This window comes from Euleptes europaea, chromosome 5 (genome assembly GCF_029931775.1).
Source record: "Euleptes europaea isolate rEulEur1 chromosome 5, rEulEur1.hap1, whole genome shotgun sequence".
Taxonomy (NCBI): Eukaryota; Metazoa; Chordata; class Lepidosauria; order Squamata; family Sphaerodactylidae; genus Euleptes; species Euleptes europaea.
The window spans coordinates 8,942,779-8,959,355 of NC_079316.1; the positions used below are offsets into that span (position 1 = coordinate 8,942,779).

General features: G+C 49.2%; 1 protein-coding gene across 1 annotated transcript; it reads left to right on the forward strand.

Annotated features, from left to right (window-relative positions):
• Positions 1-1,706: 1,706 nt before the first annotated feature.
• LOC130477880 (cytochrome P450 2M1-like) lies at positions 1,707-15,923 on the forward strand. The gene is made up of 9 exons (XM_056849963.1): positions 1,707-1,907; positions 6,190-6,346; positions 7,201-7,341; positions 10,051-10,211; positions 12,136-12,315; positions 13,287-13,428; positions 14,117-14,304; positions 14,628-14,769; positions 15,748-15,923. Exons 1-9 carry the CDS (start codon positions 1,707-1,709, stop codon positions 15,921-15,923), a joined length of 1,488 nt encoding a protein of 495 aa, XP_056705941.1.
• Positions 15,924-16,577: the final 654 nt, after the last annotated feature.

The window sequence follows — 16,577 nt, forward strand, 5'->3', positions numbered from 1 at the left end:
GGAGGGAAGTCCCAAAAAAATAATAATAAAAAAACAACCGTAAGTGAAAAATAGATTTCCCCAGGAATTGCCATTTATGATTCGGTGTTAATAATTATACATTACCTAACCAATTTGCTCAGCCACTTATTGCACCACCTCGCAGCTTAATCAATCACTTATTGGTCTTTGCCCGTGGCTTAATTAGTCACTTATTGCATTTTATCTCCAGACAGCTTACTGATCGCTTGGCCCTCGAGGCCAGGGGTCCCCGACCTCTTTGAGCCTGTGGGCACATTTGGAATTCGAACTCGGCACGACGGGCCCAGCCACAAAATGGCTGCCACAAAATGGCTGCCACAGGAGGCGCAGCCAGCCACAAAACCCATCGCCACAGCTTTACTTCAGTCACACCGTGGAGATCCTTGTGCGGTGGTGGCAGCTGCTGCCAAAACAACATTAAAAAAAAAATCTGCAAAGCCAATCAAATCTTTAATTGTCGATCGGAAGCCTTGCTGGGCAAAGGCCCTACCTGGCCCCACCCACTTCCCCATAGTACTTGGCGGGCAAGTCTACTTGGTCTACTCAGGCTGGAAGCGGCTTTCCAGGGTCTCAGGCAGAGGTCTTTCCCATCACCTACTTGCCTAGTCCCTTTAACTGCAGATGCCGGGGGTTGAACCTGGGACCTTCTGCCTTCTGCCTGCCAAGCAGATGCTCTACCACTGAGCCACGGCCCCTCTCCATGGCTCTCCAGGGTCTCAGGCGGAGGTCTTTCACATCACCTACTTGCCGAATCTCTTTAACTCGAGATGCTGAACCTGGGACCTTCTGGGGATTGAACCTGGGACCTTCTGGGGATTGAACCTGGGACCTTCTGGGGATTGAACCTGGGACCTTCTGCCTGCCAAGCAGATGCTCTACCACTGAGCCACGGCCCCTCTCCATGGCTCTCCAGGGTCTCAGGCGGAGGTCTTTCACGTCACCTTCTTGCCGAATCTCTTTAACTGGAGATGCTGAACCTGGGACCTTCTGGGGATTGAACCTGGGACCTTCTGGGGATTGAACCTGGGACCTTCTGCCTGCCAAGCAGATGCTCTACCACTGAGCCACGGCCCCTCTCCATGGCTCTCCAGGGTCTCAGGCGGAGGTCTTTCACATCACCTACTTGCCTAATCTCTTTAACTGGAGATGCTTGGGATTGAACCTGGGACCTTCTGGGGATTGAAACTGGGACCTTCTGCCTGCCAAGCAGATGCTCTACCACTGAGCTACAACCCCTCTCCATGGCTCTCTAGGGTCTCAGGCAGAGGTCTTTCACATCACGTACTTGCCTAGCCCCTTTAACTGGAGATGCCAAGGATTGAACCTGGGACTTTCTCACCCACCCCCACCCCACTTAGTAAACAAAACAAACAAAAAAACACTGTGGGACATGTGCTCTGCTTGCAACGTAAGCCCAGCCCAAAGGCAAGCACCCAAGAGTCCAAATATCCCTCCAAGTGTTGGAGGTGGTTGACTCCCAGAAAACCCAGGGCTGTCCCAGTGCGAAGTCAGACTGCAGGGTGGGTGTGGTTTGGCTGCAGGGAGAGGGTCACCTATTTATAAGGAAGAAAGGAAAAAGGCGAGAGAGAAAGAGGGGACAGGACATGTGCTAGAGGGATGACCGAAAGGAGTGGTGCGCTCAGCAAAAATTCAAAACGGGAGGTTTCCCTAAAGCGGAGGGGCGGATGGAGGAGGAGAGAGAGATGTCCCAGGGGGTGCTGTGGCTCACGGAGTTATTCCTCCTGCTCTTTGTCTCCCTGCTGATCTTTCAGCTTCTGAAGCTGCAATGGATGCGAAGGCGGTTTCCCCCGGGGCCGAGCCCTCTTCCCATGATCGGCAACCTGTGGCTCCTTGGGTTTTGTCTCGAAGGAAAGGCTCTTATGAAGGTAAGAACTGCTGATTGGAGATGGGGGGGGAGGAAGGGACTCTCTGAGTGTGTGTTAAGTGCCATCAAGTCACTTCGGACTCATGGCGACCCTATCAATCAATGTCATCCAAAATGTCCTATCTTTAACAGCCTTGCTCAGATCTTGCAGTTTGAAGGCCCTGGCTTCCTTTGTAGAGTCAATCCATCTCTTGTTGGGTCTTCCTCTTTTCCTAGCATGATTGTCTTTTCCACTGACTCTTTTCTTCTCATAATTTGACCAAAGTATGACAGCCTCAGTTTAGTCATTTTAGCTTCTAGGGTCAATTCAGGCTTGATTTGATCTATAACCCACTGATTTGGGTTTTTTTTTTGGCAGTCCAAGGTATCCGTAACACTCTCCTCCAACACCACATTTCAAAGGAATCTTCTTTCTTCCTATCAGCTTTCTTCATTGTCCAGCTTTCACACCCATGCATAGCAATAGGGAATACAATGGCATGAAATTAACTTGATCTGGGTGGCCAGTGACACATCCTTACGCTTCAGGATCTTTTCTAGCTCCTTCATGGCTGCCCTTCCCTGTCTCAACCTCCTTCTGATCTCTTGGCTGCAGTCTCCCTTTTGGTTGATGTTGGAGCCAAAGAATCGAAAGTCTTGAGCAATTTCAGTTTCCTCCTTGTCAACCTTAAAGTTGAGCAATTCTCCTGTATCCGGTAGACAAAGAGCTGTGGCGGTGTTAGGGATGCCAGACTCCAGACTGCAGAGATCTGCTCCCCTGGAGAAAAACGGATGCTTTGGAGGGCGGGCTCCATGGCGTTGTACCCCCACTGAGGTCCCTCCCCTCCCCAGGCTCCACCCCCAAATCTCCAGGAATTTCCCAACCTGGATCTGGCAACAGTACATCCCCATCCCCTGCCTGTGGTGTAGTAGTTACAGGGTTGCCCTAGGACTGGTGAGACGCAGCCTCCGACCCCTGCTCAGCTCCAAAGCTCACTTGGGGGACCTTGGGCTTCTCCTGTGGCTGGGCCGGGTGGTTCTGATCAAGGGATTCAGCTCCCCATTCTTGACAGGGTACAGCTGGTACCAGCTCCCACCATCAACCTACCTCTCAGGGTTGTTGTGAGGCTTCAACAGAGGGGAGAGCTTTGTCAGTAGCATAAGCTCCTTGAGCCAGCGTGGTGTAGTGGTTAAGAGCGGTGGACTCGGATATGGAGAACTGGGTTTGATGCCCCGCTCCTACACATGAAGCCAGCTGGGTGACATTGGGCTAGTCACAGCTCTCTCAGAACTCCCTCAGCCCCACTTACCTCACAGGGCGTCTGTTGTGGGGAGGGGAAGGGAAGGTGATCGTAAGCCGCTTTGATTCTGCTTAAAAGGTAGAGAAAATCGGCATATAAAAAACAACTTCTTCTTCTTCAAGGTCACCCAGCTGGCTTCATGTGTAGGAGTGGGAAAACTCTGGGGGAGTGGGGAATCGAACCCGGTTCTCCAGATCAGAGACCACAGCTCCAAACCACCGCTCCTAACCATACACCATGCTGGCTCTCTTTAAAAAAAATTGCCTCCCACAACTCTGACCACCACCACCCCACACACACACACACACACACAACCCAGCACTGGTGGTTAAGCACTGCCTAGCAACCCTATCCTCCCACCACCACCCATTTGATTCTCACAACAACCCTGTGAGGTAGGCTAGGCTGAGTGAGACTGACTGACCCAGTGAACTTTATGGATGAGCAGGAATTTGAACTCGGATCTCTTCGTGCCTAGGCTGACATTCTCTCCATTATACCAAACTTCCTCTCATTATGGCCCCAAGGCCTCATAAGGAAGGGTTCCAACAGGGAAGCCCAGCCAGTTGACCAAAGTGCAAAGTCCATGGGCTTCCATTTGATTAGGCAGAGAAAGCAAACATACCCAAACCGTTGGTCTGTTTAAGCCGGCCAGAGCAGTGTGCCAGATTTCCAGTAAGGGTATGCAGATTTGGCGTTCTGAGGCTGCAATCCTATGCATTTTGTTACATGGGAGTAAGCCTTCCTGAATTCACGGAGCTTGCGATGCGTCGCTTCCTTACAACAAGACAAGTCATGGGACCATTTGCTGCTACCCGCTCTACAGGGCATGGATCTTTCCTAGACCCATGACCTGGAGCAAGCTGCAGAATTTCTTAAATCAGCAGAGGAGCATTTCCGGGGCTGGGGGGAGGTCACTTTGGAGCAGAGAAGTGAGGCAGGGGCAGAGAAAGGGTTAAGCGCTCCCACCGTTTCCCTGTTCCAACTCACCCCGTCTCAAAACTGCCTTGAAAAGGGGATGTTGTAGACAACCTTTCCTGAGACCCTTGAGAGCCACTGGCATTTACAGGAGACCAGAAGCTAAGCAGGGTCAGCCCTGGTTAGTACTTGGATGGGAAACCACCCATGAAGTCCAGGGTTGCTACGCAGAGGCAGGCAGTGGCAAACCTTGAATGCCAAGTTGAAACCCCTACATTGTCATAGGGTTGCCAGCTCCGGTTTAGGAAATACCTGGAGATTTTGGGGAGCAGAGCCTGAGGAAGGCGGGGTTTGGGGGGGGGGAGGGAATTCCCCTTCATTTCCTGCAAGTAGAACCTTCTTTTTCTCGTAACTTGCTGAAGGACATCTGAAAATAAGAAGAAAAGCATAACTTTTTACAGCTAATTGTACAAGATTTGGACTTTCATTACACATGGAATCGTATGAGGACAGTTTCATAGATATTTTGGTATTTACCTTGCTGTCCATTGTCTTTAGGACAAATATATTGTCACTTACCTTGCTTTCTGTATCATGTAGCTTGACTAATAGATCATTTTGCACTTTGTTATACATATTCGCTCCTGTGTTTGTTTCCTAACATTCAGTACCTGGAGGTTGGCAACCCTACATTGTCATTGTACGTCAACTGTGACCTGCTGGCCCTTTACGCACACATAACCCTTACAGCTGTCCTGTAAGGCAGAGCAGTGATAGCAAACCACGTCAAACCACTTGGAATATTCATGGCATTTTTTCCTATTTCCCACGTTTTTTGTTTGTTTTGCCACAGCAATTAATGGGCAGCTTGCTGACAGGTAATATTTGCCATTGCAAAAGCTCATCACCACCCCAGGGCCAAATCTGTGGGCATTTGGCTCACATGCACACACTTTTAAAGAAAAATACCATCACAGGTAGAGTTGCCAGCACTGGGTTGGGAAATACCTGGAGGTTTTAGAGCCTGAGGTGGGTGGGATTGGAGGAGGGGAGGGACTCCCCTGGGGTGTAATGCCATAGAGTCCACCTTCCAAAGTGGCCATTTTCTCCAGACGATGTGCTCTCTGTCACCTGGAGATCAGTTGTCATCCCAGGAGATCTCCAGCCACCACCGGGAAGTTCCAAAATTACAAAAGGGTGGAACTATAGTTGAACAAATTGTTAATCCCCACACAAAAGGTTGAGCAGCTTAGGCTGTGTAATTATGCTTAAGAAACTATATTCTAAATATTTCAAAATCCATAGACATCTCCCATAGTAAGTACACATCTGAGAATCCCACTAAGTGGAACAAAATCCAGAATAACAACAATACATTCAATAGTACAATGTTACAGTGTTACATTCATATATATATATGGTGATCCCAGTAAAAATAAAAGAGCCCTGTGGAACAGAGTGGTAAGCTGCAGTACTGCAGTCCAAGCTCTGCTCACGACCTGAGTTCGATCCCGACGGAAGTCGGTTTCAGGTAGCCGGCTCAAGGTTGACTCAGCCTTCCATCCTTCCGAGGTCGGTAAAATGAGTACCCAGTTTGCTGGGGGTAAAGGGGAGATGGCTGGGGAAGGCACTGGCAAGCCACCCCGCAAACAAAGTCTGCCTAGGAAATGTCGGGATGTGACGTCACCCCACGGGTCAGGAATGACCTGGTGCTTGCACAGGGGACCTTTACTTCTTACAATACAAATAAACACTGACTGGTGAGTAGTTCAATTCTGTGCTGCTATCAAATATCCATAGAAAATAACCTCAATAGTGTTTACATTCTCTCTTATCACCAGACAGGTGAATAATCCAATTTTGTATTACAGGCTAATGTCCATAGAGAAAATCTTCATTAATCTTTTCACTTTCCTTTTTCTCTTTTTTAAGAATGTAGTTTCTTAAGCATAATTACACAGCCTAAGTTGCTTAGCTTTTTTGGCGGAGACCACTGGAGGTTGGCAACCTGAATCACAGGTCCCTGGTGACTTATCTTCAGCCGCGCCCGAATCATTTTCTAATCAACGCTTATCAACTTTCCAGTTAGCGAGCATCTACGGAAACGTCTTCACCGTGTGGATCGGAGAGACCCCAGTGGTTGTGCTGAATGGATACAAGGCAATCTCTGAGGGCCTGATTTCGGAAGAGCTTTCCGGAAGACCTCTGACACCATTCTTCAGGGACTTGATGGGTGACAAGGGTAAAAGCTAATATTCTCCTTTCTTTAAAAAAAAAAAATGATACAAAAACTGCTGTTTTCCCTTTTCCTTCTGGCATAGCTAGGGTTGCCAACCTCCAGGTGGTGGCTGGAGATCTCCCACTATTACAACTGATCTCCAGGTGATAGAGAGCAGTTCACCTGGACAAAACAGCCGCTTTAGCAATTGGGCTCTACGGCATTGAAGTCCCTCCCCTCTCCAAGCCATGCCCTCTTCAGGCTCCACCCCCAAAATCTCCAGGTATTTCCCAACCCAGAGCTGGCAACTGTAGGCATAGTCCACGTCCTATAACATGCCCAGGATGAGTAGCAGGGAGTCCTATAACTTACCAAGAAAGTTCCCTGAGGATTGCTTCTCCTCTGGGCCAGTGATGGGCAGAAGCAAGCTGAGCAGGGGTGCCCACTCTGGGTTGGGAAATTCCTGGAGATTTGGGGGTGGCGCCTGAGGAGGGCGGGGTTTGGGGAGGCGAGGGACTTCAATGCCACAGAGTCCAATTGCCAAAGGGGCCATTTTCTCCAGGTGAACTGATCTCTATTGGCTGGAGATCAGCTGTAATAGCTGGAGATTTCCAGCTACTACCTGGTGGTTGGCAACCTTAGCCTCCTGCGACAGCCGTTTTGTGGTTGCGCCCACTACCCTGTCTCACGATTCCAAAGGTCCCTACAGGCTGAAAAGGGTTGGGGGCACTGATCTAATCCCTCTATGAGAGGCAAAAAAAATAAATAAGAAAAAACCCACGGTAGTCCATTAGTTTCATCAAGCTAAGAAACAGATCAGTCTACGCAGTATGGAGTTGAACATAAAGCGAAGATCTTTGTTGCTCTTCCTTCTGCAGGTGTTTTCCTTACCAGTGGCCATACTTGGAAGCAGCAGAGACGCTATGCCTTTGCTGCCCTCCGGAACCTGGCGACGAGCATCCAGCAACGAATACAAGAGGAAGCCGGCTATCTTGTGAAGGTGTTGGCAAGCAAGCAAGGTAGATTCGCCATCAGACTACCATAGCACAGACCTGCTCTGCTAAGGGGACCACTTCCAGAAATCTGGATTCGAGTCCAGGAGCACCTTAGAGACCAACCAGATTTCCGAGAGACAAATCTCCCTTCGTCAGATACAAGTCGGAATGGAGATCCCGGAGTCCTTAAATCCCAGCCTTTGGGGAGGGGACATGGCTCAGAGACAGAGCATCTGCAGAAGGTCCCAGGTTCAATCCCCGGCATCTCCAGTTGAAAGAACCAGGCAGTAGGAGATGTTAAAGACACATGAACACATGAAGCTGCCTTATACTGAATCAGACCCTTGGTCCATCAAAGTCAGTACTGTCTGCTCAGTCCGGCAGCGGCTCTCCAGGGTCTCAGGCAGAGGTTTTTCCCATCACCTACTTGCCTAGTCCCTTTAACTGGAGATGCTGGGGATTGAACCTGGGACCTTCTGCATGCCAAGCAGAGGCTCTACCACTGAGCCACAGCCCCTCCCCCTAAGACCTCAGCCTGAGACCCTGGAGAGCTGCTGCCAGTCAGAGTAGACAATACTGACCTTGATGGACCCAGGATCTGATTCAGTAGAAGGCAGCTTCACGTGTTCAAGGTGGGGAGGGATGTTGCAAAGAAGGCAGTCAGGGTGCAAAGGGAGGATGCATCACCCCCTCATCTTCTGGCTGGGACATAAGGGCTCAGGGACCGCCATTCATTCCTAGTTGTATCTCACAAAGGAAGCTTTGACTCTTGAAAGCTTGTGTTAAGTGCCTTCAAGTCGCTTCTGACTCATGGCGAGTCGACGCCATGAATCAATGTCCTCCAAAATGTCCTATCCTTAACAGCCTTGCTCAGGTCTTGCAAATTAAGGGCCGTGGCTTCCTTTATAGAGTCAATCCATCTCTTGCTGGGTCTTCTTGTTCAGAGCCAGCATGGTGTAGTGGTTAAGAGCGGTGGTCTGGAGTGGTGGAGTCTGATCTGGAGAGCCGCGTTTGATTCCCTACTCCTCCACATGAGCGGCGGGCATTAATCTGGTGAACCAGGTTGGTTTCCCCACTCCTACACATGAAGCCAGCTGGATGATCTTGGGCTAGTCACACTGTCTCATCCCCACCTACCTCACAGGGTGCCTGTTGCGGGGAGGGGAAGGGAAAGCGATTGTAAGCAGGTTTGATTCTTCCTTAAGTGGTAGAGAAAGTCGGCATATAAAAACCAACTACTACTACTCCTTCTTCATCTTCGTCTTCTTCCTCTTTTTCTGCTGCCTTCAACTTTTCCTACCATGATTGTCTTTTCCAGTGACTCTTGTCTCCTCATAATGTGACCAAAGTACGACAGCCTCAGTTCATTCATTTTAGCTTCTAGGGTCAGTTCAGGCTTGATTTGATCTATAATCCACTTTGTTTTTTGGGTGGTCCACAAAATCCGTAACACTCTCCTCCAACACCACATTTCAAAGGAATCTGCTTTCTTCCTGTCAGCTGTGAAGAGCTGTGCTGGTCTATGACCGTTTTAATGAAGACTGATTGATCCGTCAGCTTTTTTTTTGCATTGTCCAGCTTTTACACCCATACATAGTAATAGGGAATGTTGAAAAGCTTATGCCCTAGAAGTCATGTTGGTGCTACTGGACTCGAATCTCGATCTTCTACTGGAGATCAACACGGCTACCTTACGAAACTACCTTCTGGAAAGCTGTTGGAGTGGTGCACTTTGCTCCACAACCCTCAACAAGGAGCAAAGAACTGCTGCTGCCCCCCCCACACACACCAATCCACCCTCCCCTGCTGCCGCACCGCCTTTTTTGGGGGGGAAACGGGGGTTGCTTGTTTGCTCTGGCACCCGCTAATCTCCCTGATGAGGTCAAGGCAACAGCTGGTGGAGTCAAGAATAGATTTTGGCTTTCAAAAGACAAAGGCGGTTATTGGGGATGTGTTGGGATGGGGATTGTGATGGGGGGGGATCTCTCCCTCGCCTCCTACTTTGTTTTACCTCCGATAATTGATCACGACGGGTAGCCGCATTAGTCTGTCACTGGCAGTAGAAAAGAGCAAGAGTTTAGTAGCACCTTAAAGACTAACAAAATTTCTGGCAGGGTATGCGCTTTCGTGAGTCACACAGCTCACTTCTTCAGACACAGCTCATCTAACAAAATCCAGTTCATCTAACAAGCTTTCTGGCAGGGTATGCGCTTTCGTGAGCTGCAGCTCCCTTCTTCAGTCACAGCTAGAATGTGAAAGATCATCTAACAAAATCCAGTTCATCTAACAAACTTTCTGGCAGGGTATATGAGCTTTCGTGAGCTGCCGCTCACGTCTTCAGATACAGCTAGAATGTGAAAGATCATACCCTGCCAGAAATTTTGTTAGTCTTTAAGGTGCTACCGGACTCTTGCTCTTTTCTGAGAGCCAGTGTGGTGTAGTGGTTAAGAGCAGTGGTTTGGCGCAGTGGACTCTAATCTGGAGAACCGGGTTGGTTTCCCCAATCCTCCACGCATAGGCATATAAAAACCAACTCTGCTTCTTCTTCCTCCTCTTTTCTACTGCTGTTGACAGACTAACATCACTGCCCATGGTGGAATAATAGAAATACCTGTGCTGCTTTCCTTGACTCCTTTCTTTCACCTGTTCTTTGCAAACTCTTCTCTCTCTCTCTCTCTCTCTGACTGATAACCTCGCAAGGTCAAGATTGGTCCCTTTCTCTTGCATGCCCAGGGATGGCCTTTGAGCCGAAACCCGACATGGTCCACGCCGTGGCCAACGTCATCTGCACCGCTGTGTTTGGTCACCGCTTCTCCAACGAGGACGACTCTTTCAACAAGATGATAAAAGCCATGTACTTGATCATCTCTGTCCCGTTCACTACATGGGGCATGGTGAGTCGTGTCTCCGCATTTGGCCGTGTGCTTATCAGCATAATTGTTCATCTCATATTTATTTGCTTCTCACCCTTTTCCCGCCCTAAGCAGCTCAGGGTGTTGCAGAGGAACATTACAGAGAGGATCAGCATGGCTAGGTTGCCAGCTGGGAAACACCTGGAGATTTCAGGGGCGGAGCCTGAGGAAGGCAGGACTTGGAGAGGGGAGGGGCTTCAATACCATAGAGTCCAATTGCCAAAGTGGCCATTTTCTCCCGGCGAACTGATCTCCGTGAATGTTACCCTTCGTGGGATTTGATATGCATGCAGCACTTTGAAATTGATTACTAGAGATGTGCAATATAGAGGAATATGCTTGAAAGACTGATGAAGAATTTAAAGAATTTGAAACGGCCGTATCTTCCATGAAGCAAATCCTCCTTGAATAGTCAACATTTATTAGAACTGTTTCCTTACCTGTATGAAACCTATACAGAAGACTGATGTACATACAGTGAGAGACATTGCACTTCTGCACTGATAATATTCTTCTTGTCCACTACCATCCATGAAATGGGATGGATAGTTGGTGTATAATATTTGTGTGTGTTGAGTCCAATTGTGTAATTGTATATGCGTATTTGTTTAGACACAGTCGCTTATAAATATATTCTGCACCTAAAAGTATTTTTCGCCCCTGTACTAATTTCCTTATCTCCCGATACCAGTACAGTGGTGTCTATTTTCTCCACCACCTGGAGGTTGGCAACCCTAAGCATGGCCCCTGCGTGTGGTTCTTCTCTCCTCCATTTTATCTTCAGAACTACTTTGTGAGGAAGGTTAGGCTGTGAGAAAGGGAAACAATCACCCGTTGAGCTCCACGACAGGGGGGATTTGAACTCGGCCCTCTCCAATCCTAGCCCAACATCATCAGTATTCACTCAGCAGGTCACAAGCCGTACGTATTAGCTGTTTCACAGGCCATCTGCAGCTCTTTGTCTAATTGTGAGCCTGTGTGGTATAGTGGTTAAGAGCGGCAGACTCTAATTTAAAGAACTGGATTCCCCGCTCCTCCACATGAAGCCAGCTGGGTGACCTTGGGCCAGTCACAGTTCTCTCAGCCCCACCCACCTCACAAGGTGTCTGTTGTGGGGAGAGGAAGGGAAGGAGATTGTAAGCCGTTTTGAGACTCCTTAAAGGTAGAGAAAAGTGGGGTATAAATACCAACTCTTCTTCTAATTTCAGGTCAGGGCTGAGGTGGGGACGGTAGCTGCCAGGGACCATGGATTCTGGTGGGGTGACCTTGGGCTAGTCACACTCTCTCAGCCCCACCTACCTCACAGGGTGTCTGTCGTGGGGAGGGGAAGGGAAGGAGATTGTAAGCTGGTTTGATTCTTCCTTAAGTGGTAGAGAAAGTCGGCATATAAAAACCAACTTTTCTTCTTCTTCTTCTTCAATACATAAATAAAAGTGAAATGGCTTTTTTTTCTTTTGCAAATGCAACCTCTTTGGTTGCTTTATCAAGGAGATGAACAGTACGGGAATGGGGGGCAGTACGGGAATGGGGGGTTAACTAGGGTTACCAGGTCCCTCTTCGCCACAGGCGGGTAGGTTTCTGGGGCGGAGCCTGAGGAGGGCGGGGTTTGGGGAGGGGAGGGACTTCAATGCCATAGAGTCCAATGGCCAAAGTGGCCATCTTCTCCAGGGGGACTGATTCCTATCACGTGGAGATCAGTTGTAATAGTGGGAGAACTCCAGCCACCCCCTGGAGGCTGGCAACCCTAGGGTTAACCCTTTCCTTCCCTGCTGTTTCCTTGCTGAAAGCTGGCAAGCCATCAGCTTTCACTACATTGAAGCGTTTCGAGAAACTTTTCAGGTTCCTCTGATGAACACATCAATCCCGAAGACTGTCCCTCACTTCCATTCTGTCCCTCTGCCCACAGCTGTATGATGCTTTCCCAAGGATAATGCCCCTTCTGCCAGGCTGCCACCAACAGGTCTTGAAATGCAACGACTTCTTTCACGAGGCTGTGAGGAAGGAAGTCCAAAGCCACCAGGCGAAGTGGAAAGAAGGGGACAAACCGCAGGATCTTATTGACTTCTACCTGGATCACATGGCAAAGGTAAGAACTGGCAAACGGCATGGATAGGTTTGACAGCCCCAGGCTGGGAAATACCTGGAGATTCTGGAGGATGGAGCCTGAGGAGGGCGGGATTTGGGGAGGGAAAGGACTTCCATGGAGTATAATGAGTCCGCCTTCCAAAGCGGCTATTTTCTCATAAGATCATAAGAAAGGCCCTGCTGGATCAGACCCAGGTCCATCAAGTCTAGCAGTCTGTTCACACAGTGGCCAACCAGGTGCTTCTGGGAAGCCCATGAGCAAGACGACCGCAGCATTTATCCTGCCTGTGCTCCACAGCACCTAATATAATAGGCATGCTCTACTGAGCCTGGGGAGAATAAGTATGCATCATGACCATTATCAATTTTTACTAGTAGCAATGGATAAGCCCTCTCCTCCATGAACATGTCCACTTCCCTCTTAAAGCCTTCCAAGTTGGCAGCCATCACCACATCCTGGGGCAGGGAGTTCCACAATTTAACTATGCGTTGTGTAAAGCAATACTTCCTTTCATCTGTTTTGAATATCTCACCCTCCAGCTTCAGCAGATAACCCCACATTCTAGTTTTATGAGAGAGGGAGAAGCTTTTCTCCAGGGGAACTGTCTGCTCTCCAGGGGAACTGATTTTCTGCACTGCCACAGCAGAATTGAGCGGATGAATACTGCTAAATAGCAAAATGATCTTACCCGTGCTGAGTGATGGTGGGAAAAGCACCTTTGTAAAGTAGAAAGCCTGATGAACCTGCCTAGCCCCATTCTGGGTTCCATTTTTTTGGGTCACACTGGAGCGCGACAGGGATGGAAGCCAGGAACCGGCTTTTGTTTATACGAAAGCCCAAACTCCTCCGCTTCATCTGACTTCAGTATTAACGGCATCTGGTAAATCGTTTTGATCATTAGGACCCTTTAGGGATACCTTTAATTAAAATTAGGCTGCTTGGTGATGTTCTTCAACTCATTCCACTGACAGACCAAAGACGACCCGACATCCACTTTCAGCGAAGACAACATGGTTCAAATTATGGTGGACTTTTTAATAGGAGGGACGGAGAACACGGCCTCCCTCCTGTGTGGAGCGCTGCTCTTGATGATAAAACACCCAGACGTTCAAGGTGAGTCTGTGCAGTTGCAACATCTACGGAGGTTTGCATGCGTGTTCATCGAGCAAAGATCACGTGCCTAATCCTGACAACTCCAGTTGCAAGAATGCATGATCGAACCATGGGCACAGATGCACAACTCCTCGGTGTGGGGTACTGTGAAGAGGGACCGCATTGAATGTGTTACGTCTAGATGTGTGTCCACATGTAACAGCATAAGAAGAGGAGCCCAGATGGATCAGACCAGTGGTCCATCCAGACCAGCATCCTGTCTCACACAGTGGCCAACCAGTTCTTCTGGAGGTCCAGCAATAGGGCATGGAAGACAAGGCCTTCAGAAGATCAGAAGAGCCCTGCTGGATCAGACCAGTTAAGGTCCATCTAGTCCAGCATCCTCTCTCACACAGCGGCCAACCAGTTCCTCTGGCGGGCCAAGAAACAGGGCATAGAGAAAATGGCTGCTTTGGGAATTGGACTCTATGGCATTGAAGTCCCTCCCCTCCCCAAACCCCACCCTCCTCAGGCGCCACCCCAAAATCCTCCCACCGGTGGCAAAGAGGGACCTGGCAACCCTAGTGAGTGTGTGTAAAATACACAAATAAAATAAATTCCTCCTACAAAACAAGCCCCATTTAAGGCAAGGTCGGTAAAAAGAAGCTTTCTAAAATATCAATGTCTCACATGCCTTATTTAACCCTAGAAAAAGTGCTGGAGGAAGTCAATGCCATCCTGGAACCTTCCCAAACTATCTGTTATGAGGACCGGACAAAACTGCCTTACACCACCGCCGTGATTCATGAAATCCTTCGTTTCGTCAACGTTGCAGGCACCGGCCCGTTCCGGCTCTGTGTGAAGGACACCACAATGCTTGGGCATCCCGTTGCGAAGGTACAAAATGTTCCTCATAGACCCTGCCTGTGCACAATCGTCACCGCTATTGGTCCAAGTCTCGAATTGTGATGCCTTTACCGGTACTGAGTGCCGTATCATGCACAAAGAACAAGGGAAGATCCTGATTGACCAGAGCAAAGGGTCAGCCGGGTCGGCCTGCTGTTTCCTCCAGGTCTCAGCAAGATGCTGCCAGAATGCCCATTAAGAGAGCAGGAAGGGATCGGGTTGCCAACCTCCAGGTACTGGCTGGAGATCTCCCGCTGTTACAACAGATCAGACAAACAAGTTCTGTTTTTGCTTTGTTTTGTTTTTCCTTCCAGGGAACTCTTATACTGCCCAACTTGGTCTCTGTGCTGGCCGACCCTGAACACTGGGCATCGCCTTCCAAATTCGATCCGGGGCACTTCCTCGATTCCAAGGGCAACTTTGTGCCCCAGAAAGCCTTCCTAGCTTTCGGAATAGGTAATGAGCCCGTGCAATCTTCTTCCTGGAGTGAAGCTAGCTGAGATCTTCATGCCCCGTGGACAGAAGCCCCCCATAGCTCCAAAGAGATCTTAGGGGGCTGCCCCAGACAGGCATTTCAAGGTGTGGCTGCTCTTTGGCTGCCTCAGCACGTGGAAAGGGTTTGCTCTGCTGTTCAGGAAAAACAGGACACAATTAGGGAACACAGTCTTGAATACATGAACACAGGAAGCTGCCTTGTACTGAATCAGACCCTTGGTCCATCAAAGTCTGTATTGACTACTCAGGCTGGCAGCAGCTCTCCAAGGTCTCAGGCAGAGGTCCTTTACATCACTTACTTGCCTGGTCTCTTTAACTGGAGATGCTGGGGATTGAACCTGGGACCTTCTGCATACCAAACGGATGCTCTACCACTGAGCCACAGCCCCTTCTCCATGGCTCTCCAGGGTCTCAGGCGGAGGTCTTTCACATCACCTACTTGCCTGATCCCTTTAACTGGAGATGCCGGGGACTGAACCTGGGACCATCTGCATGCCAAGCAGGTGCTCTACTACTGAGCCACGGTCCCACCCACGGCCCCACCCCAGGAAGGTGTGCCTGGCCCCCTAACTTTCGACCTTCAGGAGGCAGTTGAAGACAGTTTTATTTAGGACTGCATTTGACTTGTTTGGTTTTATTATATGGACATATGGAGCTGCCTTAAACTGACTCAGACCCTTGGTCCATCATAGAATCATAGAGTTGGAAGGGACCACCGGGGGACACCATAATATACACAAAGCAATTGGGAGATGCAGCTGGGGCTCGGTGGCAGAACATCTGCTTGGAATGCAGAAGGTCCCAGGTTCAATCCCTAGCAACTCCAGTTAAAAAGATCAGGTCGGAGGTGATGTGGCCGTAACGGAACGTGACTTAGAGCTGCTTTTTCAGCCCAAAGCATTTGCAAAAGTAATTCTTGCTCCCTGGCTTGTCTTGCAGGGCGCCGGGTGTGCTTGGGAGAGCACATGGCCTGGGCGGAGCTCTTCATCTTCTTCGTCACGGTGCTCCGCACATTTGTCGTCCAGCTGCCGGAGGGAGAGGAAGAAGTTGATGTCCACAGCATACTGCAGTCTCCGCGGCAACACCACTACAATCTCCGTTTTGCTCCCCGTTAAGCCGCTTGGCGTAGAGGTTAGAGCGTCGGACTAGGACCCAAGAGAACCGGGTTCGAATTCCCCACTCTGGCACAGAATCTCGTGGGGTGACCATGGGCTATTCATTCTCTCTCTGCCTAAACTACCGTGCAAGGCTGTCGTGAGGATAAAATGGAAGAGGGGAAGACAATGTTGGAAAACTGCTTCAGGTCCCCGTTGGGGAGAAGCGCAGGCTGTGCGTAAATAAAGAAATAAACCTATGTGGATGGCATTCATTTCCAAAAGCAGTTTGGTTAGGGCAGGCAAGGAAGGGATTGCAGAAAATGTTCATGCCATTCCTCCTTATTGGGTGTGTAATCTCAAATCACAACAATAGGGTCATACATTAAGAACCCAGTCTTTCAAGCTATACCTTTTGCTCACTGGCATATTTTTAGAGCTTACGCAGTTTCCCACTCGCTGCCGTTGGAATGATCAGTTGAGAAAGGTTGATAGAAGACACCCACAGACATATATTTTTCTCTCTCATGCCCTATTTTATTACCCTGACATACCCACTCCTGTTCCCAGCACACATTTAAATGTCTCTATCCTTTTATGACCCTGACCTGGATGGCCCAGGCTAGCCTGATCTCATCGGATCTCAAAAGCTAAGCAGGGTCAGCCCTGGTTAGT